This window comes from Quercus lobata, chromosome 5 (assembly GCF_001633185.2).
Source record: "Quercus lobata isolate SW786 chromosome 5, ValleyOak3.0 Primary Assembly, whole genome shotgun sequence".
In the NCBI taxonomy this organism is placed as follows: Eukaryota; Viridiplantae; Streptophyta; class Magnoliopsida; order Fagales; family Fagaceae; genus Quercus; species Quercus lobata.
Genome location: NC_044908.1, coordinates 18,544,855 through 18,572,487, shown reverse-complemented (window position 1 = coordinate 18,572,487; position 27,633 = coordinate 18,544,855). Strand labels below are relative to the sequence as shown.

The following is a 27,633-nucleotide window of genomic DNA, read 5'->3' as shown; positions in this document are numbered from 1 at the left end:
TTAAGAAAAAATTATCTTTTGCATATAATAATAATAATAATAATTCATTCACCACAAAAATTATGCATCATTGTATCTAATATGCCCATCAAAAGCTATGAAAATACATTATAATACATCACTTGAACTTAACTGAAAAATGGTGAGAAACATGAAATAATTAAGTATATAAGAAGTTTTTAAACACAAATGAATTATTATATAATTTGTCATATTTGCATAGACGGAGCTTCTTACCACAAAGTTTTTGTTTAGTATAACTACCTAACCAGGGCAGCAATATCTGATTGAAGCTCCATAGAGTATATTTCATTGGCCTCAGTTGCCATTGTTTGGCTACTTCCATGAGCCATCTCCAGCGCCAAACATTCCTTTAGTTCTACCAATACTTGACTCATATCTGGCCTTTGGATTGCAGCTGACGGTGTGCATGACATGGCAATCTCCACAGTTTTCCAGGCAGAATTGGTGGAGAATTCTCCATGTAATCTTGAATCAACTATGCTTCCAATATCCCCACTTTCAATCACAGGATAAACCCAATCAAGTATGTGAGTGCTTTCTTCACTTTTTCTCATTATTGCTGGACGACCGGTGATTATCTCAAATAGAACAATACCAAAACTATAAACATCACTTTTTTTATTTAATTTTCCAGATGCTTGAGACCTGTATGCAAAACACAAGTGATTTTTGTTGTGGTTAAAGATAGAACAATCAAATACAGCAAATGGTTCCTATGCAAAGATGTTGATAAGCTGCGAAATCAAATAACTAGTTGAATAAAAATGGTGGTTAAAGGAGTACTTGGAGAATCTTAATGATGCTAAGGAGACTTGGTGGTGGAATGAGGAAGTTCAAATAATATATATATATATATATATATATATAGAGAGAGAGAGAGAGAGAGAGAGAGAGAGAGAGAGAGAGAGAGAGAGAGAGGCCAACGTAGATGTAAAGACACTAATTTAAATTATTAAGAGGCAAAGAAGGGAGGAAAAAAGTAGCCCAAGATGCCGTATTTAAGGCTTACAATGAATTATATAGTAGTTGATGACAAAGGATCGTTGAAAGAGTATCTTTAAACTCGCAAAGACAAGTAGAAAGGAAAACAAGAGACTTGAATTGTTCCAAGTGTATTTAAGATAAAGATCAACGAGTGTAAATAAATGAAGAGGAGATCAAAAAGTTATTTCGAAACATTTTATTAATGGGAGCCATTAAAGAAATTGAATTGAGTAAATCAATTGAGGATAAAACTGTAGGTTTGTTTAAGAATTAGGTGGTCGGGGTAAATGATGCATTGAGGATCGGGTGGAAATAGGAAAGACAGGTGATATAGTTTTAGTAGATGAAATTAGATGTGTAATCAATGCTAAATTATAAATTTGGAGGGGTGATTTAGAGTCTAAAAGCTCTAGATTAAGAAAGAATAAACCCAAAACATGGAGTGTAAGTTTTACAAAAGTAGAAACAATCATGAAGATGTTGTAAAATTTTATAATCAAAAGATACCAAAGAATGAATACTTTCTATATATTTGATCAATAATTCATAAGGATTAAGAGTTCGAAGAATCTATGAATCATAAGATAAGAGTAAGGTAGACAAAGTGAAAAAGTATATAAGAAGTATTGTGTGTTTGTAGAATACCTATTAAGTTAACTAAAAAATTAGAATTGTTATTGAACCAACTATTCTATGGTATTGAGTCTTCGGTCCTTAAAAAGTAACATGTTCATAAAATGAGTATGGTTGAAATGAGAATGTTAAGGTAAATAAGTGAAAATCAAAAAAAGAAATATAATACAAAATAAAGAAATATTTTCAAAGATAGGGGTGACTCTTATTGATTAAAAGATAAGAGCGAGAGTTGTTTGAGTTGGTTTGTTTATGTGTATGGGAATGCAATTAATGAGGGAAAAATGGGCATTCGCCCCAAATTTAGGAACTATGCATCAAAATGCCCTTGTTTTGAAATTATTTAGCAAAATTTCCCTGTTTTTTAAACTCGATTTTAACAAAATCAAATTACAGATGGAACTCAATATTAGCAATGTAGAGTTCTATGCATATTTTACCACTAAATTTATTTTGAAAATTTAAGTGAAACTCAACATTGCTAATGTCAAGTTCCACTCAAAAACATACATAGAACTTGATTTTGAGGAAATTGAGTTTTACACAGAATTTGATTTTGTTAAAATCAAGTTTAAAAAACAGGAGTATTTTACTAAATAATTTCAAAACGGGGGCATTTTGTTGCATAGTTTGTAAATTAGGGGCAAATGTCCATTTTCCCCAATAACCAATAAGTAATGATTTGATTCAAGAGAAATTAATAAAAGGAATTAGAAGAAGACTTTAAATAACATTGGTAGAGATATTGAAAAAATGACAGCTGGATGCAAACTAGTTTGGAGGAATTCCTCCAAATTGGGTAGGTGGTACCATAAGAAGGAGATAAGAGTTCTAGTCATGACTAGATTAAGTGAACTAACAACCCCTAAAATGTTAACAATGTTAAACTTCCCCCAAACCCTTATTATTTTTGTGTCTTGTTAACTAAAATAAAGAAAAGTGGGTGTTTTTAAAAAATGAGAGAAATAATAAATAAATAAATTAATTAATATAATATTATTTTAATGAAATAAAATAAAGCATAGAATAGGGAATCTAACGTGGATGTTTTAATTTTTAAAAAGTGATTAACTAAAATGCAAAAAATGGGATCTTATCCTGAGCCTTACTTAATAGCTGAGGGTATTCATAGACCTTTAGAAAATTCCAATTGGTGAAGAAAATAAGGTGCCGGTCGTGGTCAAAGACTCAAAATTCTAATATGGAGACCTTATTGTAAAATCACATAATATAATGAACTTTGCATCCTAAATTAAGAATTAAAAATTTAACATGTCTTTTAAGTGGAGTTTGTGGTATGCCTTTGTGTTAGAACTCATTTCTTTTTCCTTTGTGTGTGTGTTTGTTTCTAAAATAAAAAAAAAAAAAAAATTAAAAATTAACATTCTTTTCAAACACACCATTTGAAAATTTTTGACTCTTCCCTTAAATTTGGCTGAAAGACCTATTAGACAAAGGGTAAAGTGCTTATTACTAATAGCCAAGAGTTAGGTTCTCCAACAACAACCAAAAAAAAAAAAAAGAAAAAGGAGGGAAAGTACTTTTTGCCCAAAAATAAAGATTGGCATTACTAAATTTTGAAGTTTAAGGAGAGATTACAAATGCACCATAATTAAGTGGGGAAAATATAGTTAACCCTATTTTTTTGCCAATTTGTGCATCGAGGATAAAAGATATAAGTAGTGGAACATTTCAACATAATAAGGTTTATTGTGTGCTAAATCTATTAGAAATTACATACACATCACCTGAAGCTAAATATATTTTAATTTTTTTAATGCATAAAAAAAGGGGCTTGTAGGTGTGGTCTTTGCTCTTGTGCCACTAAAACCCCCACATTGCATTATGGTGTAAGACCACCGGAATACTAATGGGTCTTGCCTAAATATATTCTAACTATGGCTAAAAAGTATATAAAATGCATAAAGTCATCACACTTACTCAGGATCGAGATACCCTAGTGTACCAGCTAGACCAGTGGACACATGAGAGTCATTTTCAGTTGCAAAAGCCCTAGACAACCCAAAATCAGCTATCTTTGCTTGCATGTTTTCATTTAATAAGATGTTGGAGGTCTTCAAATCTCTATGGATTATAGGTGGCTTGCAACCATTATGTAGATACTCCAACCCTGCAACTTCACCAATAAGCAATTAGTATGCAAACAAAGAAATAGATGCTATGGAGAAATAATGATGTGATTGATCTATTTCTAACCGTGCGCTACATCCACTGCAATTTGAAGTCTCTGATTCCAATTCAAGACATTTATATTGGTCACTGCAGCCAAAATGTATTAACTTGTCTGCAGTTGCAATTGATATGAAAGATAATATGGTTTTGCAATCACACTAGAATAGAAATAATAATTCTAAAATGATCAAATATTTAGTTGAGACTTAGTTTCCCTAGTGTATTCCTTGCAACCTTTCACTTTTAGTAATGTTAAGAAGATAACATTTTCTTATAATTTTATTTTTCCACAATTGTTAATATGGTTTGTTGTGGTTGGAGTAATATTAATTTTACCTATGACAACTATTGCCATCACTTTTAATATGCATCCATATTAGTAGTTTTTTATTGCATCAATTTGTATTCAGAATTATTGTTGCTTTTATTGCATTCCCCGTTTTTCATCCCACCTCCCCCCACCCCCCCCCCCCCCTTTTTGTAACTAGTCTTACGTCTCAAATTAGTGTACCATGGAAAGATCTTCTAGTCCCTTGATGAATTTTCAACCTTTTCAAACTCCTTCCCCACTAAAAAAGGGGGGAAATGCAGTATGGAGTGCGGACATTAGTTACAGGAATTGGTTAGATATGCTTTCTTGGTGGACATTACCAATTACAAATTGTAGTTATAAAACAACCTTGCCCTAGACTAATATGCTTTTAGCTTAATAAGTTCACAAATGTTGAGTCTTAAATGATTCACCTTGAATACAATAGTATTATTTATACCTGATAAATGTTGTTGTATGTTGCCATTAGCCATGTACTCATAAATGAGCGCTTTGTTTTCACCCTCATCACAATACCCAACGAGAGAGACTAAGTTTCTATGATGAACTATCATTAAAAGTTGTGCCTGCATTTAAAAAGTTGTTAAGAAAAAAAAAAATTGTGTTTTTCTTTCCCCATAAATTTTTTTTTTTAAAATTATTTCATAAATCAATACCCTTAGAAAATTTATTAACTTTTCCATGTTGTTCCATGTTTCATGCTATCATATTTCCAATACAATTTTAAAATTTTCATTCTTTTCAAATAATGAAAGAGAATACAGTACTCTTAATCATGATCTAACCTCTGCTCGAAATTCCTTATAACCTTGCTTTGATGATGGAGAAAGCAACTTAACAGCAACTTGAGTTTGATCATTCAAGATGCCTAGATATACTTTTCCAAAACCTCCTTCTCCAATAATGGTCTTAAAGTTATTAGTTATTCTCACAACCTCAGAGTAGTTATATTGCGGACTCTTCAATTTGAAGTTGGATCTTGTAGTCATATCTACAGTAAAGGAAATGATCACATGTAATACACAAAAAAAAGTGAGAGTAATTTTTGTTCCCTTAATCTTGAATTACTTAAACTTATAAAAATAAATATCAAAACCCACAAATTTCTACTCATTGCCACCCACAAATATCATAGTCTAACCATCACAAGCAACATTGTCGCCATAGATTTCTACTACAAATTTAAATGGAGAATTATTGCTAGAACAACTACTGAGTGACCAAAATGACCTAAACCAAACCTCCTTGAAAAAATTTAAGCATACTTTCTCTATACACAACAAAGCTTCCACTACTAGAAAATATGTTTATCAACACACACACAAAAAAAAAAAAAAAAAAAAAAAATTGCAATAACATCAGAGTAATTGCAATAATTGATACAAGATATTGCAATAAAATCTAAGACAATAGGTTTGTGCAACAAAAAATTCCATTACAATAAACTCTAAATATTTTAATGACAACTTTAATACAATAATATATATGTTATGCAATACATAATTATTTCATATTTGTTGTAGTAATAGATAGTAAAATCATTTTTATTAAGTTATTGAAATGTTAACTTCGTTGTAATAAACAATCATTTTGACTTTTTTGTTGCAATAAAATACAAAATAAATGATATCAAGTTATTACAATGATTTCTTCATTTTAAATTATTGCAACAAATTTTCCTAATGTAGTATGGGATTAAAGCTTCCATTGAAATTGAAATTGAAAATTATAATTTATTACTTTTTTTATACAATAATTTATCATTTTTAAGTTACTATTGCAACTTTTAACTTCTATGAACTGTATATTGTAAATTTGTAATAACAATTATAAAAAAGGAAGGCTTACCTTGTCTTTTCCTTTTATTGATAGTCAGGGCACAAAAAAAGAACAGGAGAACCAAAACTACTGCGGATGTTGCAACAATTGTCACAACAAAAAGCTCCTTTTTCTGTTTCTTCTCCTTTTTCGTACATGGACCCGAGAGACAAAGATCCGACATTTTCTCAAGACTTGCATATTTGAAACATGCCATGACAATTCAGTTTTTAAAAGATAGATGAGATTAACATTATAAATATATATATATATATATATATATGAAATTATATTTATGAAACAAATGAACATAGAACCTCTGTATTGGTTTTGCATGTTTAGAAAGTGATAGCTAGGGGGGTAATTGAAATTAGAACAAAAAAAATGTAAAGAAAAATGAAATAAATAGCATGAAAAACTAACCTCAAGATCATTGATCCATCCCTAGACTTTTGTATAAGAGCCTCTGGAACTGAATCATCAAGCTTATTTCCACTTAAATTACTTCTCGCAACTATAGTATAAAATAAAATGTCATTTCTAACTTGCAAGTAGTACCCAAGTAATGAGTTCCATGAGATTTTCAGGATGCCTCATGGACAGAAAATAGAATATTCTAACCAAAGGTTGGACATAGCTTTAGTTCAATAACTTACAGAGTCTTCAAATTTGGCAATTGTGCTAAAAATTGTGGTATGTTCCCAGTCAATTTATTGTATGATAGATCCCTAAAATTGAACAAAGAAAAAAATAAATGTAAACATTTAACAATAACTTTGGGTAAAGAGTAAAGATATCCATGGATTTGAAGTTAAACTATTTTCTTTTGTCAGTACTGACGAGTGATGACAACCTCACATTGAATATTATAGTGCTTGCATATAAAGCTTAAAACATTTCTCTACAGCAACAATACTTTTAATTGCATCACCTGCATATAAATTTAAAAGTTTGTCCTCCACAACATCAACCACATTTTCTATGGATTTTTAGAGAGAATCCACTAAGACTCTATTCATATACATGTTAAGATATCACTTGAACCCAAAAACGTTGGAATAGAAAACATATATCTCACTTTTTGTGTTTCGCACTTTACATTCCACCAATCATGATATGTTATATGATTGATTTTGTTTTTTCTATTTTAAACATAAGTGGTTTATAAGGAAAGATAAATAAACACATAACAAGTTGTGATTGGTAGAGTATGAGAAAAGTTAAACTTTTGCACACTCACATCAAACTCGAATACTAAAATAATATCCCATTCCGTTTTTTTACTTACAAGTAAAGTAGTGCTGTGAGGTTGGAGAGTCAAATCGGTATCTCCCCTGTTAATTGGCTTGAGCTTAAGTTCCTGCTTGTAATTTATCGAAGAAGAAAGAGTTGATGCCATTGTTGCAAAATCAAACAAACACACTCATACACACACAAAACAAAGGAATAATGAATGTTTTTTAAGTATCACAGCAGAAACTATTTCATCTAAAAATTTTCCTTAAGAGCTTGTTCTCAGTTAAATTTCAAATCCAAGCATTGTAATTTATAAAAAAAATAAATTGTTAATTAGTAATTACACCTTATAGGTTTGAGATGATTATGATTTTACCCCCTAATGTTAATACTTTAATCCTCCCGTTAATGACTATTGCTGAGGTGGCCACCTCAACTTAAAATGACTAGCGTTAGGGTTATAGAACACGTCATTTGATTACATTACAAAAATAATCTATCTTTTATGTCTTTTAATTATTTATTAGTTAAAAAAATAGATTATTTTTTATTTTTAAGTTCTTTTTCTTCTTCTCCTGTTGCCTTTATTTAGTAATTTCTTGCAGATTCAAACACCCTTATCAACATTGAAAGGCTCAACTATAACCCCTTCTCAGTCACAGCCATGGTACCATGTATATAGCCACGACACCTCAATTGGTTTTATCTAAAAATTAAAGCCACATGACAACCACCATGAAACACTACAAAACACACCACTGATATCACTACCCCATCTCTATGAGGGATATTACACAAAATAATAATGGAAGAACAAGATTAACATAAAAGACAAACATAAAATAGATAACTTGGAGGAATATTATCGTTTTCCTTAGACAATATTTGCCCCCACACTATTGTTGCCAAGGGGTTATCGCAAATTTGTTCCCAAGATACAACCAAGATGTTAGGTTCTATAGATAGCAATTTTGGAGAATGACCATAGGGTTATATTTCATCAAAAGACACGTATGGAGAGTCAAAATGTTTCATAAAACCATTTACTAGGCTTAAAACCTCTTCAACCTTTCTAAACAGTCACTAGAAAATTCTACAGAAAATCTTGTTTTACAACTTTTGATCGATCAAGTGATCTTTTCTATCAATCGAACAAGAATCAAACACTAATCGTGGCTCGATCGATCGAAAATGCTGAATTTCAAATTTTCACTTAGAAAATTCTAAAACTTGAATTTTCACTTTATGAAACCATATTCTCCAAACTCAAACATCATTAACAACCTATCCATGTATATACCTATATGTACAACAATCTCAACCCCATTTTTAATACCAAAGCAGCCGAACAAACATAAAACCACTGCCCTAATCAAGAGTCTTCAATATTAGTCAAAGATTTCCATTTTCTTTTTTCCAATATATTTTTCTGACCGCAACTAAACGAGACATTCAGAAAATCATAAAAAAAATAAACTCATGCCAAACAACAAACAAGTACACTGGCTATACAAAATTAGTAATCAAATTAAGATATGGTCGCTAAGGCAGTAGGGTTGAAAAGATCAATGATTTGAGGTTTTCAAAAAGGATGTGAGAGAAAAAGATAACCTAAGTAACGAATCTCAGATCTTAAATGAAAAGATCCTAAACCCAGATAAAGATATCAAAGCTGATGCTGCACAAAAATCGTTAGTGAGTTGATCGCACACACGCGTGTGCCAATCAAAGTACCTGAAGAACAATAAGAAACAAAGGACTACAAAGAGCACCGGTGAAGAGATTTAATGCTTATATAGTGATATAGAGCTGACCTAGATCCCTTGATCACAAGGTTTTTCCTTGTAGGGAAGATTTAGAGTTAAGGCTCAGAGATCTTGGGCTTTTCTTCTCGTATAGGGAAGATACGAGCACGGAGTTTTGTCTTTGGGTTTGTCGCGTAAGTTCTTTCCATATAGGGATATATGAGTGGGGAATACACAAAGGATTATGGGGCCCAGTGGTTCACTCGTCGGCCTGGGCCACCTCAACCCATCGGTTTGCTGCCCTATCCATCAGGAGTAGGCTACTTTCATCCCATCAGTACACCTTCCTATCCGCTAGTCTGTGAACTAGAAAACACCAATGTGTATGTTAGCTACATATGTGGGTGCCCGATGAGACCCTCTGAAGGGGTGCTACCCGACGGGTCTTTAGTCCATGTCCATTTGGAAGACTTGATCATCCCAATGGGCAATATTGACGAATATTCTTTTTTGGACAAAAATGCCCTTATTAGAAGTTAAGTTTCAAATTTAGAGATAGAGTGCAATCGATTTGAAGATCAGTTTCATGTTTGGCCTCTGCAATTTGAACATCCATGAGAGAGAGAGAGAGAGAGAGAGAGAGAGAGAGAGAGAGAGAGAGAGAGAGAGAGAGAGAGAGAGAGAGAGAGAGAGAGAGAGAGAGAGAGAGAGAGATTTGATTTTATTCTTTTTAATAATTTTTTATTTATTTAATGAACTGTATTTTCAAGTGATGCAACACGTTTTAAATGGACCAAATTGACTGCTTATTTGGCATTTAGCACCACACGTTAACGAGATTGATATGATGCAATTTACCCTCTTTTCTCTCACAATTTTTTTTTTTTTTTTTTTGACTTTCTTAACTTTTTAACTTGTTTTTAATATTTTAATTTAATGGTTGAATGAAAGTTATATTTTTCAACTCTCAATCTCATTCATTGATTACAATTGCATCACACACAATACCCTAATTATTCAACCTGATCTCAATCCCTATTAACGAATACAACTGCAAAGGCTCAAATCAAAATATCCTATAAAGTTAGTGGTTAGAGTCAAAGTTTCTTTTTAAGGATAAAATATTATTTGAGTCCCTCTTTATCAATAATTTTTTTTCCCTAAACTTTCTAAATATCATTTTCAATAGTTTAGAAACAAAAATAGAGATGAAAAATGAAAAAAAAAAAAAAATCAATAGTTTAGGGTCGAAAAGAAAACTTTTGATAAGTTTAAGAACAGAAAGTAAATCATTTTTGATTGTTAAAGGACAAAAAAAAAAAATAATAATAATAATTTAATAGTTTATGGACAAAAGATGAAAATTTTAAAGTTTAAGGATAAAAAACAAATTTCTAGTAAAGTTTAAGAATCAAAATAACAATTTATCTTTTTAAATTTTAATAGGCAAAATCAATAACTGAAAACTTTAATAGTGCAATTTTCAATTCAGTAACATGCAAAACATTTGGGTTCATCCAATTCCATTAGATATTTAGATTGAAACCAACGCTCATAGTTTACAAATCATTTGAATTAAATGTGATCGATTCCATCTTGTTATCTTGAATGGCGCATCTTTAAAACTACTAGCAGTTTTGTGATGGTCCAGCTATTCTAAATTTCTAATGGATTCGTACTCGATATTTATTCTTTAAAAAATAAATATATTTATTTTGATATATAGAAAACAAACATATCCATTGAACTTCCATTGGTTCATATGTGTTGAAAATGCACTCACAGTGAAATGATCCTGGGAATATCATCTGAACTGCAAGTTAAACCACTCCATGAATATTTATTGGGGGAACATGGGTCTCCTTGCCAGTCGTCTCTAGAGATTCTTGAAGTTTGCTTAATGTCCACGACAGCAGTCACTGTTGTTTACAAAAAAATGTTACTTAAGATTATAATCATTCAAAAGAAACTGAAAGGAGGGATAAGAAATTTAGAATACTTGTTATACAATATGAAATCAACAAAGGAATAAAAGTAATAATCCAATAGTGTCAAAAGCATCTTTTCTTCTGAAATTCTCTCGGTGCAGCACAACCGCATATAAAGTGACTTAGAGGGGGTGCCACTAGCTTTTTAAGGAAAATGTTAAAGCCACAAACATTTTTACAAAATTGTTGATGTCCTAAATGATTATTGGTAAGTAAAAATGTGATATATCATAATGGGTCCATATAAAAACCAGTAATAATTTGCCACATCAACAGGTTATAAAAATGTTGTAAAATAATTTGTGTTTATAGCAATTTTCTCGCTTTTCAAATAGGGCAAAGATTTGATCTAATACTCTAGTGCACTGGATTTGTTGAGATAATATGTGTTCACTTTTAGCCATTGGTTGCCATCACACTGGGTCCAACACTTGAGATACTAGAACTAAGCTAAGTCCTTTTAATTAACTTGTACGCACATTACTTACTTTTATACTAAAAATAGGTTTTTCATACAAGACTCCCCTTAAGATTTTTTTAATTTTTAATTTTTTTTTAAAAACACTATCATTTATTTATAAGAGTAAGATTTCCTGGTGTTTCTAATAGAAACATTCAAAGTTCAAATCTTTCTTCTCCAATAGTAATATATATTTTTTATATTTTAAGTTCAAATATCATATTATTATTATAAAAATATATTTTTTTTTATATATTTTAAGTTCAAATCTTTCTTCTCCAACTATCATATTATTATTATTATTTAAAAAAAAAAAAAAAAGGAAAAGCAAGATCTCACTTCATGTTTTTTAAATCTTTCTGAACAATACTACATACACAATTTTTTTTTCACAACAAAATTGACAACGGTTAAGTTATATTGATTTTCATTTGGGCTCACTACATAAGCCTCTTTATTGTCTATGAAAGCCAGTCAAATTAAAGCATCATATATAGTTAATCATTATTTTATACTAGTGTATAATATGTGCATATGCACGATACAATTAAAAAAAATTACAATTACACATGTATATGGATTCAAATTACTCTCTATCTTTCTCTTTTATTATTATTTTTTAAATTTCTTTTGGATATATACATGAGTTTACTCATTTTTATTGAGTTTTTGATGATTTATTTATATTAGACCCTTTGTCTTTTATGCTTCATTAATTCGTTTAGAACAAAAATTTTTTTAAAAATATTTAAATACACGTGGTGCAAATTAGACAACAATTAGAATGCAATTTAAAACCTAATTGGATTTTCTCTTAGTTTTAACTATTAATATATATATATATATATATATATAGAGAGAGAGAGAGAGAGAGAGAGAGAGAGAGAGAGAGAGAGAGAGAGAGAGAGAGAGATTTTAGAGGATAAAAAATCAAAATGATTCTGCCAAACTCTAAAAACGGTACTAAAGATTTGTGTTTGTTAGTTCCAATAGGAATCAATGAAAACTTAATAACTTAAAAGCTGTGAAATGTGTTGTGAAAAATATTTTCTATGAAATATTGCTCAACCAATAAAAGGATTTAAAAATAAATAAAAATAGAAAGCCTACTATGCTAACATTAGACTCAATGTTACCACTATTATAGCAGCAAAGAGAATAATGAGATATAAAATAAAATGCTATAATTACTACAAATTTTATAACATAACATTCTATAGCAATGAATATGATTAATGAAATTCAAAATCATAACAAATGATTTTTTTTTCTTTTTGTGATTAATAACACATAACTTGCAATGGTAATGTTATAAAATTTGTAATATCTCTTTAAAATAAAAGAACATACCATCTCTTGAATCGGTTGCTTTGAATAGATAGAAGGGAGAGATTACACCGTAAACCTCAAAGGCGTTGAGGATGGGGGGAAGGTCAGATCCCGTTGTTGCATTAATAGAAAAACTAAAATGGCCTTTGAATATTTGATTGAGACATATGGAAAGTGGCTTTAAATGGTCAAGCATTATAGGTTCTGAGATATAGTTTCCCCCATTCACATCAATAATGAATTCTCTTTTCATTCCTTGCGTAAGTTTTGCAATTTCAGCAAAGTGAAAGCAAACATAACGTTTAGAGTCATCTACAGAAGTGTTGTCGTCAAAACGTAAGGCATGGTAACCACTTGGTGGCTGGACGGCAGTTCTCAACACTTCTAGCGGTGGTTTATAGCTATCGTTGCTGCCCTGCATGTCAATTGCTAAGGAGGTATTGGTCGGAACCCAGTTTGATAACGTTCTAACAGAATACTAGATTCGATCATAAACATCGCTCTTGTACCTAGGATAGGAAAAGGGCCATTGTGGCATTAAAAAATATTAGAAACTGCAAAAGTATAAGTTCACTTCATAATTAAGTAATTAGGACATTGATTTTCTAATCGTTATTGGAACAATTAAAAAATATTTAACAATTTATTATGAAATTCAAATGTTGAACTACATTATATTATGCCCTGTAATAATAAAGCTCCATTTTCAACTGTAGTTTTTGTTATTTTTAATTCTTGTGGATACAATTTTTTTTATTATTATAAAAAATCAAATATAAAAAATAAAGATTCACGTGCTTATCAAGGATCAAGGTATGCTTATCGAGGGTCAAGGTAAGCTAAGAGCAAATAACATGTGTTCACTAAATTGATATTTAATTCAATTAATTAAGAAATTATTACAACATAAAACAATACATAATTGATAATGCCACTTAATTATAAAGTCATCTTGCTAAGAAAGAAAAAAAACACCTAAACAATCCATTAGGTGTAGTTAGATAGTACAATAATTCTCAAACTCAAAAATCAAAATAGTGTCATACATACATAGTTATAATGGAGAAAATGGACTTTTGCCCCTTTTTTTAAAAAAAAAATATCCAGCAAAATGTCTCATATCTGAAACTATTTAGAGAAATGCCCTTATTTTGAAACTCAAATTTTAATTTAAAATTCAATTTTTGGACAATCGAGTTATAGTGAACTAAAAAATTAAAAAAAAAAAAAAAAAATTCTGGAACTTGATTTCATGGAACTCGAGTTCCTTGAAAAAATTCATGTGGAACTCAAGTTCCATGAACTCAAGTACTTTACATAGAACTCGAGTTCCAAAAAAAAAAATTTCTAAGTCCACGTTCGCTATAACTCGATGTTCCAAAAATCGAGTTATACATTTGAAACTCGATTTTTAGAAAATCAAGTTTTAAAACAAGGGTATTTCCCTAATTAGTTTTAGACATGTGGCATTTTGCAGAATATTTTAAAAAAGAAAGGACAAAAGCCAATTTTCTCCTACTTATAATGCATAAACCAATTTGTTTTTAAGTAGACATCTTTCTAGTCCACCTACAAATAAACCCATTTCCACACCCTATTGAGTGTCAACTTACGATTAGATTTGAACACTTTTATGTGGGTCTACCATAAGCACTTGAGCATGTTATGTCAACTGTCAAATGATGCATCAACTATGAGATGACACTTAAGTAGGATGTTGATTAGTGTGAGTATGGGTGTGTTCAATAATTTTTTTAAGTAATTTTTTTTCTTTATTAAAATAAAAATGGATTTTTTTTTTTTTGTTTTAAATTTAGAATAAAACTCACAAATATTAATATAGGATTAAAATAAATAAAAAAAATTCTAGGGACCCTGTCTACTATAAATAGAAAAAAAAAAAGATTTAAAGAAAAATCAAAAAAAGAAATTATAGCTGATTCACCTGACAAACACCTTATCAGTTGTGGAGCCCATGTCATATCGCAAGCCATTTTGTAGCACTCCGGAGTCAAATGGATAAAGGGACTTGTCCAAAGGACGTAACTCCAAGGCCGAAATGAAAGGTATTCCAGATCCCGTGTTTATCAAACATACATGTATGATGTCAGACGTTGGAACATAAAACATAGAAGGACGATATGTCGGTGATAAATTAGTGGGTTCAACTGTGGTCCAATAATTAACCCCAACATATACGTCGAACTTGGGAACTTCATTCTTGTTGTCATAGTTTCCATAATGGAAGAAAGTTCTGATGAGATAATTGCTGCTTTTCCCTTGTTCGGGTTTGAGGGTGTAACAATTCTTTTTTCCTTGGGGAAAGCTTCTCACATTAATTAATTGCCGCCCGTAAACAGTATTTGAAGAGTAGTGTTCAGGGGATATGACATTATTTGTCCCAGTGTCTACAAAACCTGTATCTGACTTGTAAGATATACCAGTGTCTTCATCCGCGTAATCGTTGGTTGATCCACAATCAATGCTTATGAATCCTAGAAATTTTATGCCGAAGAAAAGCGATATATAAATTTATACATGCCAACCAATATGATAAATTCATGTAGAATTTAGTTCGAAATTCAACATAATTAAAAACAAATAAAATAAATGAAAAAGAGTGGCCTAGACTAAGTACCTTTTTCTTAATTTGAAATATTATCATAGTTTTATAACTATTAAGAATTTTGTGGTTCCCATAAAAGAAAAAATTGTGGTAGTTTAAATGAAATCCTGTTCTAAACTATGGACTGCAGCTAATAGCCCTTCTCTTAAAACCAAACATGAACTTGTGAGTGATATTATTTGGTTGTCCAAAATTCTTGTAGTTTAACTGGTTGGTACTTTCTACCATTTTTAATAAAAACATCCAGAGTTAAAATCATTCCACTCCCAACTATCTTTGTACATATTTCCCAAAAAAAAAAAAAAAAGTCTCCATTGCCCTATTTATTATTATATTATATACAAAAAAAAAAAAAAAGGTTAGTGCCCTAGGCATATGGTTGTCAAAAATTATAAATTAGAGTGATATTAAGGATAATACCCTTTTTTTAATTTTTATTTTATAATCAGATACTTCAAATTTTACTATTTAAGTTTTACAAACTAATGTGCTACTAATTACATAAAAGTAATATAAACATTTATTTATTATATTATTTAGTGAAATTGTTATGAACGTAGCATTTCTCTTTTTTAAACCATCGTTAATTTTGGGTTGTGATTTTTATTTTGGAGTATGCTACACTTGTTTTGATAGATAAGAAAAGAAACCTGCATTCCAAATTCCCAAATTCTGCCACGAGAGAGAGAGAGATCTAAAAATTTAAGTTCTATACCTAGAAATCTAATATCTAAACCTACAAATCTAAGATCTCAACCCAAAAATCCAAGATCTAAACACCAAAACCCATAACAAATAAAACCCACATCCACATCAAATCTTACCTTGTTAGATTTTGCTTTAGATTCACTATAGATTTGCTTCAGATATGCTTCAATTTACTTCAATTCAATGGGTTTTTGGGTTACTAGGTTTGGTTTGAGTATGGGTTTGGTGTGCCCGCTTGCCACCATTCTCTCTAAGTTCAAGACTGATTTGGCTCTAGAGAGATAGAGAGAGGGAGCACAAGAAAGAAAGGTGACGAATGTATCTAGGGTTTTTGGAAAAGTATTGAGATAGATGGGTTTGCAAGAGAGAGAGAGAGAGAGAGAGAGAGAGAGAGAGAGAGAGAGATATACACACATCGGTGTGGTTTGGTGGATGTCAAAATCTACAAACCATGATTGGCGAGCACACAGAACTGTTGTTAGAGTGAACAGTCTTCTTCAACACCAACAATGGCTCTGTCGATAGCAGTGAGTAGGGGTGCAGCTCTGTCAACAGCAGCTTGGGGTGTTGGCTTGAATTGGTTCATACCCTTAGATTTATATATTGGCTACTTGACAATCTAAGAGATTCAATCTGGTCAATCATTGGTCGAACTCACAAAGGTCATAAAAAGAAGAGATATTTTCCCTCTTGCATGATTGTAGAAAAAATTTCGTTAGTAAGCAAGGTTTTGAAACCATTTAGGAAAGTAAAATCTTGAGCCTTTGAGGCTTAAGTCTAGTGAAGAAACTCGAGCCTCAAAGGCTCGAGTTTGAGGCTCGAGTTCTCATTGATGACATTAATACTTTTGCCACATGGAATTCGAATCTCTAGGACTTAAGTTTCATAGAAGAAGAAGAAGAATTTGAAGAGGAAGAAGAAGAAGAAGATCTGAAGAAGAAAAAAGATGATACAAAGAATTTGAAGAAGAATGCATGGAGGAAGAAGAAGATCAAAGGAAGAAGAACTCAACCCACAAAAGAAGAAGAAGAAGAAGAAGAAGAACAAACTAGGTGAATGTAGGAACTCGAGTTACACATGGATTTTTTTCCACAGTACATTGCCACCACATGCAACTTGAGTCTTAAAGACTTGATTTCCATCTTTAAACTCAAGTTTTAGAGCATCAAGATGCTAGTTTGCTAAATAGTTTTGCAAACATGACAACTAACTAAATGTTTCAAAAATAAAGCTAAATACCAAAAATAATCGCATATTTGGGATTATGATACACCAGGACTCACATCATCATTTATTACTCCCCTCCAAAATCGCATGAATGGAAATTTAACTTGTCCCTAGAGGGGAACACTGTTCGGACAGAGATTCCATTAGTCAAACATCGAATCCCTCAGGGCTTCTAAGAAAAAAACAAAAAACAAAAAGCCTAATTACAAGGAAGGGACATGATAATGCCTTAAAATGTATACTTGTTATATATTTATGTAGGCGTTATCTGCTTATTACTATGCTTAATTTGTATAATTAAGCCATGATTTGCATTAGTCTCTATTATTTATCTTTACATAATTTCTTGAATAAGATGCTATTCATTGTGTGTAATTTTCTACTTTCAAGAAATCATGTGAGAAATATGAGTTTACAGGAATTTGTGAGAGAATGGAGGCCAAACTAGAATTAAAGTGGAGCTAAAGGACCATTCTTAAATGTCTAAGGAGGTGCAGCTGGAGTGTTTGGTTCATCTATCATGATTGGAAGCTTCAAATAAGGAAAGAAATCAAAGAGGCAGAATTTGAAAAGGAAAAATCTGATTTGCGCACTGATCAGTATTTTGGGCTTATCTCTCTCCTCAAAAATCCAATTGACACAAGGTTGGATGGGTTAGAACTGTAACTTAAATATCTACAACTTTTCAGTTTTGAGTTTTTCGAAATTCTCAATTTCTGAAGGCTGAAATTAACTCACAATTTACTGCTGTAAACTTGGACGGAAATTAAAATAGTGAATGTTTTATTTTCTTTGGACACTTTTTACATTAGGGTTTTGAAGGAAGGCTGGTAGAACGAAGTTTGGTAGAGAAAACCTTGTATTTTTTTTTTTTCTCTAATGGCAGCCTAAACTCTTTGCTAAGGCCAGGGATTATGTTTCTTCTATATAGTATGGATATTCAATGTGATTCTTTCTAGGATTTTATCAACAACATATTTGATTATTCAATTAGATTTCTTTTGATTTATTAGTTCTTCCATGCTTTTAATAAGTTCAATCATGTTTTTCTTATTGTTTAGATGAATTTCTAATAGTTTCAAATAGAAATCAGGTTTTAAAGTGAATGGGTTTTTCTGAAAACTTTTTTAACCGCATTATTAATCGAGGTTATCATGCGTTCTTAAATTGTCTCAGTTCAACCGAATCATAAGTTTTTAATTGTATAAGAACAATCAATTATGAAATAGAGATTTTCTTAGATCACAAAGAATTTCATATCGATATAGGGAAACACCCCGATACCCTAGTATTTATGTTATTGATTTAAATCAGTTTTTATTATTATTCTTGTTAACAATCACCAAGCAAAAGTATTTTTCTTCTTCACCTAAATTGTTATTTAATTATATTGTCTTTGAATTTACCCTGTTCCTTGTGGTTCGACCTCGGTACTCCGAGAATTATATTGCTACGATCTTCTGCACTTAGGAGTGAGCAAGCAAGACAACAGGGGAAAGGATGTAAGGATGGGCTCATAACCCCTACTCCTCTTATGAAAAAAAAAAGGGTATGAGATAAGGTAAATAATTACAAAAAATAAATAACTATTAGGAGCATTCCATTAAATTGTTCCTCAAAGAATTATAGAATGAAAGAGTTGCTTCAATTGTCCTTCACTGGATTGACCCTTAACTTTCTTTGAATTGTTTCTTGAACTTAGTAAAAAATAGTTGGAGCTCATTCCCTAACAAGTGCAGGTAATTCAAACCCATGATGGGTCTCTTCTCTCCTTTTCTTCTATAGCATTCTTTCTCCATTATTATTCCCTCTCTTCTTCTATAGGCTTCGTTCTCTTTTATTGTTCCCTCAATCTTCATTTGGATGCTTATTTTCCCTATTTTATTCCTTTTAGTTTTCTCTTGTGAAATCTTTGATATGAGTGAAGGTGTGTCTAGTCTGTGTCAAAGATTGGCAAGATCCTCCACTAACGACGACCATATGTAGATTAGTAAGGAGGCTCAGGAGAAATCGATGATGAAAGGGCAAGCAAGCCTACTAATCAAATTGCTCACCACAAAGCAATTTAATTGAGAGGCGTCCAAGCAAGCCACAAATATGGGAGTATAGGTGGAGAGTGGGGAATGGAAAAATGATTCACATATGGGAGGATAGCTGGCTGCCAACTCCAAACACATATCATGCCGCTCATGTCTCTGCAAGTGGATTTTGATGGTATACCTGTAGCTTCCTCTTTCATTGATACCGAAACAAAAAAATGGAGAATAAATATGATGGAAAGATTGTTCTTACCACATGACATTACCACCATCCTTAGCATTCCACTAGGTCATAGACTTCCAGATGACTATAATTTGGGTAGTGATGAAACATGACAACTTCAGTGTGAAAAGTGCGTACCCTACAGCACTTGACATACTGGAAGGAAAACATGAATGGGAGAGCTCAAATGGAGACCCAACGAAACCCGTTTGGAAGAAAGTGTGGATGTTACAAATACATGAGTAGAACTCAACCTTGAAAATCGGCTTGCAAGGAGAGGGTGCCCAAGAGCTTACAACTCATTTGATCTCATACTCAATGAGCTACACCTGATTAATCAGGGTGATGGTTAGCACTGATACCAAATGTTACAAATCCATGAGTAGAAATCTCCCTTAAAAATCGGCTTACAAGGAAAGGATGCTCAAGAGCTTATAAACTTATGGTTAATCTTTCACTTAATCAATATAGGACACTAGGATCATAATAGTGGAAGATGCGAGCACCACCTAAAATCCATAATTTAATGGAGAGTAACAATTGACAGCCTCCCTAAAACTGGGGAATTTATTGAGGTGTGGCATCAATACAGGTCAATGCAAATTGTGTGGCCAAGGTGTTGAGTTAATGGCTCTTGCTCTGTGGGAGTGTAGGGAAGCAAAAAACACCTGGGATATCTATACCGACATCCGGATAGAGGAATTGCGTACTTGTTGGGATTTTATGGCATTCATCTTCAAGATCAGTCAGTCTTGAGGGATCAAGTAGCGAGATGGCCCTCTTCTTTACAGTGGTCAGTCAGTGGCATAGGCAATATGGTTCAATAGAAACAGAATTGTTCATGGGGACACTTGTCATAGTGCTGAGGAAATAGTGAGATAATTGCTGGAGGATTTCAGCAAAGCAGCTCTGCCGCCAATTCAAGCTAACAAACCGCCTCACATGGGGTGGAGCCCGCCAACCCCTGGGGTAGACAAATTAAGCGTTGATGGAGCAAAATTATTGCAGCTAAATGTATAAGGTTTTTAGAACAGCTAAAGCGTTGAAGAAGTTGAGAAGGTAGCATTTGAATCTGCTATCCTATTCGCAAAGGAACTCGATCTCAGGAAAGTTCTGATTGAAGGAGAAGCTCAATCGATTGTCAATGCAATCAAGGGTGCAGTTGAATCCTCATCTAGAGTTGGTTCCATCATCGAGGGTATCAAGTTATTATTGAATGATTTTGTCCAAGCAGATGTGGGTTTCACAGGTAGAAAATAACAAGGTTGCCCACTATCTCACTCAACACGCTAGGAATGTTATGGATATGTACATGTGGTTGGTTGGGGGAATGTCCCCATCCAATCCAATTGGAAAGTAGCTTGGGAAGCGGATGTTGTAAGGGCAATTGCCTAATTACTCTCCTAGGAATGCCTTCGATCACAAAATAAATAAATAAAAACATAGCTTGAGCTCGGACCTGAACTTTGATAGTAGCATTCCTATGTGCCCATGTTGTGGTAGTTTCCAATTATCTTGGGTCACCCTGACACACATACATATATATATATATATATATATATATATATATATAAACAACATAGGAGGGGATGGGGATTTTCAAAAGCCACGGGTCAATTGCCTCTTGCCATTAATTTAGTTTGAAAAACCAATATGAGATAGTGTATTGGTTTGTATAAATCCTACTCACTGACATGGTAAGATTCTCTTATGGGTATAAATATATATATATATATATATATATATATATATATATATAATGTAACCCACACTATGTGCAGCTACAATTTTACATACACTAAAATTTATAGATCCTTTACATTTAAAAAAAAGAAAAAAAAAAGAAAAGGGGTTTGTAGATCATATTTTTATTTATAGTATCTTAATATTTTTAGCATGTATTTTTTTTTAAAAAATCTCTTTATACTTTAACTTATATTTAACTTAAACCATGATAATTTAATGTAAATTTTTGTTAGCACTTATTCTAAATATTTTATCATACAGTTTCAAAGAGGTGTTTTGATCCTAATTAACCTATATATACTTAAAATTTGGTCAATAACAAATATTTATCAATTTTTTTTGGTACTAAAATGAAACTTATCAATTGCCCACGTAGTACTTCTAGCATATTACGTAGTCCATAAAATACCATATATTATCCTAAGATCAACCTTAAGATGGTTTAGATCATAAGTATTTATAATAGAAAAAAAAAAAATGTTAGATTAGGTGTAGGATTGATTTTTTTTTTTTTTTATATGGTTCATTTAATATTGGACTCTTCGCTTTTTCCAATAAATAATTAACTTGGCACAAAAATTAAAAATCTTAAATTGGAGACATAACGCAAAATTGGACCTCAATTGAAATCCAATTTAACCACCGCACACTCTTGATGCAATAGTCACTTCACAAGTATAAGTGCTTGGGGGGGTATGGGGGCAAGGGCTAGGGTTCAAATGTCTAAGAGAGAGCTTCACACATATATATACTTAGATTAAACTAAAGTAAAATTTCTACCTTATAAAAAAATAAAAAATAAAAAACAGTTCAGAATCTAATTGAATTTTTTCACAAACTTTGACTTAAAAAACACACACACACAACTTTGCATGGATTGCTAGAGAAATAAAAGGGAACTTCAAAAAAAATTGCAAAGCAATATTACGATCATAATTGAAAGCTTCTAATAATAAAACTAATGTATAACCTGTGTATATGCATGATACAATTAGAAACAATCACAATTATACACATATATAAATTCAAATTATACCTGATGTGAGAGTTACATATTTTTTAAGTCATAAATGAATTATACTCTCTCTCTCTCTCTTTGGTTTTTGATGATTTAACTGCTGTGAGAGTTCAAATCTCTAAGAGAGAGCTTTACACATTCATACACTTAGATTAAGTTAAAGTAAAATTTCTACCTTATAAAAAAATAAAAAATAAAAACAGTTCAGAATCTAATTGAATTTTTTCACAAACTTTGACTTAAAATACACACACACACAACTTTGCATGGATTGCTAGAGAAATAAAAGGGAACTTCAAAAAAAATTGCAAAGCAATATTGCAATCATAATTGAAAGCTTCTAATAATAAAAATAATGTATAACCCGTGTATATACATGATACAATTAAAAACAATCACAGTTATACACATATAAATTCAAATTATACCTGATGTGAGAGTTACATATTTTTTAAGTCATAAATGAATTATACTCTCTCTCTCTCTCTCTCTCTCTCTCTCTCTCTCTCTCTCTGCTTTTTGATGATTTAATTATGTTAGGTTATAAAAGTTTAAAATAATTGGCAAACCATGAGTACAAACTTGTCGAAATATAGATTGCTAAGTCTATAAGTATGATTAGACAATGCTTAAGGTGCTGCAAGTTAGAATACAAGAACAAGGAAGTTGCAAGTTTAGGAAATTCGAAACATGTTAGGTTCAACTGTTCGAGAAGAAGGCTCGACCGGTCGAGACATAGATCTGCAGAATTTAATTAAGGCCTAACAACCCATTAAGCCCATCAAGTGATTAGAGTTTTAGATCTAATTCACATGGTATTTAAAGGAAACTCTAAGCCATGTTTTGTGATGACTTTGGAGCTTATATTTTGAGATTTAAAAGGTTTTGCGCATTCTCCTTTCAATGTAACAACCGGAGATCAATTTACATACTATTAGAACTGGTAGATCTGAAGTTGCTACATCACTAGTCAATAAAGGTGCTAGAGATCTAAACCTTCAAGGGTGGTCTTGGAATCATAGACTGGAGGTCTATATGGGAGATTCAAAGCATGAATAGGAGGTTCATGTGAGAACAAGATCCAAATCAAGGAAGTGCGTGGAGTTAGAGCCCAGTCAGGTAGCTGTGTTAGATTTACTATGAATTGATTATCTAAATTGTAAATCTCAGTTTGATATTGTGGATTGTTTTCTTGGGGTCATTCCCCCAGGTTTTTCACCTTGAAACGAATTGTTTCATTGGTTTTTCTAGATCATCATATTATTGTGTTATTTATTTTTTCCTTATGCATGATATGATTTATTATTGTTTAACTTACATATGAATAATTGACCTAAGTAACAACATGGCTATATTAGGTTAAACAAATTGTGTTTCCATGGGGTCTAAAATTCTAACAATTTATATTAGACTCTTTACCTTTTACACAACATTAACTCACCCAAAAAAAAAAAAATATGTAAAAACTTAGATAAGACACATTGAGCAAAATTAAACAACAATTAGAATCCAATTTCAAAATTAAACAACAATTAGAATCCAATTTATAATAATAATAATAATAATAACAACAACAACAAGATAAAAACTTCTTTCTTCGCAATTGCTATGGCAACAAGTTTTTATATTCCAAGCAAGCATGTCTAAAGGCTAGTTATTACATACCAGGAACATGATCAACAATTTTTCTTCCTGCGTGTTCATTATTTCCTTCAGCTAGTTTCCAATTGCCAAGAATACCAATCATCAAAACAACGATAACACATGCTTTCAGAACCCAATTTGATTCTAAGGCATCATCCATGCTGATCTTTATTGGCATATCATGCTCTATTCAGAAGGAAGATATATAAATAGCACTTTAGTGACAATGACATATATGTTACTGACAAACGACTTTTCATCAATTTCAATTGCCTACTTTTATTATGGCGACTTTTCATCAATTTCAATTGCCTGCTTTTATAATGGCGAGAGAGGTGGAGATATTCTTGTCCCCGTATTTCCCACTACATTCCTCTCTCTTTAGCACGCGATAGAAAAATAAAACACCCCCGCGTTGACTGGTAAAGCAATAGTTTGATTAATGATTTCGGTGCCGTGAACGTCGCGTTGCTTATGACTTATTAGTCATTGCTCCAAGGCCGGCCTTACACATTTTGGAGGTTTAAGACCAGAATTATAAATGAAATTTTCTTTATACTTATATATTAATTAAATTAATATTTTTTATTATAATATATTTCATTTAAAATTTATTTTTCTTGCCTTTTAAGATATATATTGACTAATTAAATTTTTTGTATTCAAGTTCTTCTAATATCTCATTTTCAATCGATAATATAGCTAATTCACTTAATCTTTCTTGGGACTCAATTAATTTTTCTTCTTTTTTTCTTTTTTAAGTTTTTCATATCTAGATGCATATTTTCTATTAGACATTTTTAATCAAATAATATATTTGTAAAGACCAAAAAAAAAAAAAATAACTTTCAAGTATAAAACAAATGAGAAATAGAACCAGATTTATATAAACAGTATTGTTGTAGTTTACCAAACAATAACAAGTTTTTAGCAATCTCAACTTGCATAAATAAAAACTTATTCAATGTATTACCACTAACTAAAATATATATATATATATATATAAACACAAGATTAAAATTAAAAAAAAAAAAAATTTAACCATAGCCATAACAAAAATTTAAGCACAACCATAACACAGGGCCTATTAATAAGACCCACCCACAAAAAAACACAAAAAAAATCCTATTACACCTTTAACCCAAAAAAATAAAATAAAAAAAAAATAAAAAAAAAAAAACCTTGAAGGCCCAAATGTGAAATGTCCAGCCAGCCATAACTCAAAATAAACAAAACAGGCCCTATCTTATTATCTTAACAAATTAAATGAAGAGAAAGCCAATCCTTTATACCTAATACCTCAAAAGTCAAAACCTACCGAATCAATCAAATCGCAAAAAAAAAAAAAAAAAAAAAAAAAAAAAAAAAAAGGCAGTCGGCAGTTCTGGTTCACTCCTCAGTCTCAATTCAGAGAATCAAGGTCTTCAGATCAAAATCATCAGATGTGATTGGATGATTTAGATTGGAGGAAGCTTGAGCAGTTGAGCTAGGCAGCCAGCAACAGTGGAGAGAATTAGAGAAAGAATGAGGAAACAGCAAAAATTTTAGGGATTTGAGGTTTTTTATTTTTTTTGATTTATGATTGTTTTGTGGTTAATCTCTTAGACCGGATTTGTAGTTTATCTTGTTGATTTTTGGTTTGTCTAAAAGATAATAATGTTATTTTTGGGCAATTGATTTTGCTTAGAACCAATGTTTAACCGAATATACCAAATTTTTTGTTTTTTGGTTAAAAGGATGTGCCGGATATTTTTAATTCATCTGAAACTAAATTTTTTTCCCCCTACTACCCTTTCTTTTCTAAAATTTTGGGGCCGCCTTCCACTTGGGGGCCTTAGGCAATTGCCTAATTGGCCTAGTGGAAGGGCTGGCCCTGCATTGCCCTTATGTTGCCCCTATGAAAACAAGTTAACCAAACAGGTGAAAATAGCCAAATACCACATTTTGCAAAATTTGTGGCAAACTAACACTGTTTCAAAAATACTTAACAATCTACCGCTTTTTTAGTACTCGAGTTCCAAAAAATCGAGTTCTAAATAGTACTCGAGTTCAATGAACTTGAGTTCCTAGTGAGTCGTTAGCGTGACATTGCTAACTTAGAATTTGTGTAATTAAAAATAAATAATGTGGTACTCGATATTATTGAAATCGAGTATCTCTTAATAATACTCGAGCTTGGTGCAGTCAAGTACCTTTTTTTTTTTTTTCTTTTTTTTCTTCCTTTTTCTACTTTTTGTTTTTGTTGGAATGGTTTGAATAGTCAAACTTAGTGGCTTGACATTAGCCAACAAACCATTAAATGGCTTGCATGCCCATGTCAGGAAGATGCATGATATTCAAGAAGTTTCATGTGTGAAGAAATGCAAGAGCTTGCATTAAATGTTCTTCATGAATTGTCAAAAAAGATGGCCAAGACCAAATCCATGCTTCTTTTCTTTGGCCATAAATGCTTGCCATTTTCTTGGACTTGACAAGTTTTTTTGACTTGCAAGAGTGAGTTCCTACGGGAGATAAAATAAAATATAAGAAAAAGAAAAAGAAAAAGAAAAGAAGAAAGAGTGCCTATACGTGAGACAGAGAGATAGAAAAGAACTTGACTATATGAAAAGTAGAAAAGGGGGGAAAAAAGAAAAAGAAAAACAAGGTACTCGACTAAATGAAGCTCAAGTACTATAAAGAAGTACTTGATTTCAGTAATGTCGAGTACCACATTATTTTTTTTATTGCATATATTCCAAGTTAGCAATGCCACGCAGGCGACTTACTAGGAACTTGAGTTCATTGAACTTGAATACTATTTAAAACTCAATTTCGTGAAACTCGAGTACTAAAAAAGTGGTAGATTACTAAATATTTCTGAAACAGTGCTAATTTGCCAAAAATTTTTCAAAACGTGGTATTTGACTGTTTTCACCTGGAAATTTCCTCAACTACACTGTTTTTCTCAAAAGTTGTGCCAGTCTACTCACTCCCTCTCTTTGAAATTAACACAAGACAATGTTTGGTGGACCAAGATTCTCTGACATTAACACTGTTTGGTGGATAAAAAGAAGAGATTCGGGTTAGAAACTTTCACGTAACGTAGCATTACTCTGTAGTTTGTTCCTCAAAAGTTGTGCCCGTCTTCCCCTCAAAAGTTGGATTTTGAGATTGATACAATAATTGGTTGAAAATAGCCAAATATCACGTTTTGGCAAAATTTGTGGCAAACTAGCACTGTTTCGGAAATATTTAGTAATCTACCACTTTTTTAGTACTCAAATTTCATGAACTCGAGTTCCTAGTGAGTTGCCAGCATGGCACTATTGACCTGGAATTTGTATAACTAAAAAAAAAAAATAATAATATGGTACTCGATATTATTGAAATCGAGTATCACTTTATGATACTCGAGTTTAGTGCAGTGGAGTAACTTTTTTTTTTTTCCTACTTTTTGTTTCTGTTGGAATGGCTTGAATAGTCAAACTTAGTGGCTTGACATTAGCCAACAAACCATTAAATGGCTTGCATGCCCATGTCAGGAAGATGCATGATATTCAAGAAGTTTCATGCGTGAAGAAATGCAAGAGCTTGCATTAAATGTTTTTCATAAATTGTAAAAGAAGATGGCCAGGAACAACACTTGACATGCAAACCAAATTCATGCTTCTTTTCTTTGGCC

At 31.7% G+C, this 27,633-nt stretch overlaps 1 protein-coding gene across 1 annotated transcript; it reads right to left on the bottom strand.

Annotated features, from left to right (window-relative positions):
- LOC115990111 (putative leucine-rich repeat receptor-like serine/threonine-protein kinase At2g04300) lies at positions 1 to 24,233 on the bottom strand. Its single transcript, XM_031113971.1, is given in 11 exon segments — positions 1 to 669; positions 3,583 to 3,772; positions 3,859 to 3,921; positions 4,605 to 4,731; positions 4,951 to 5,156; positions 6,014 to 6,177; positions 6,407 to 6,487; positions 6,640 to 6,711; positions 7,272 to 7,343; positions 14,687 to 15,236; positions 23,994 to 24,233. Coding segments are annotated over 11 exon segments (2,091 nt in total). The 5' UTR covers positions 24,151 to 24,233; the 3' UTR covers positions 1 to 260.
- Positions 24,234 to 27,633: the final 3,400 nt, after the last annotated feature.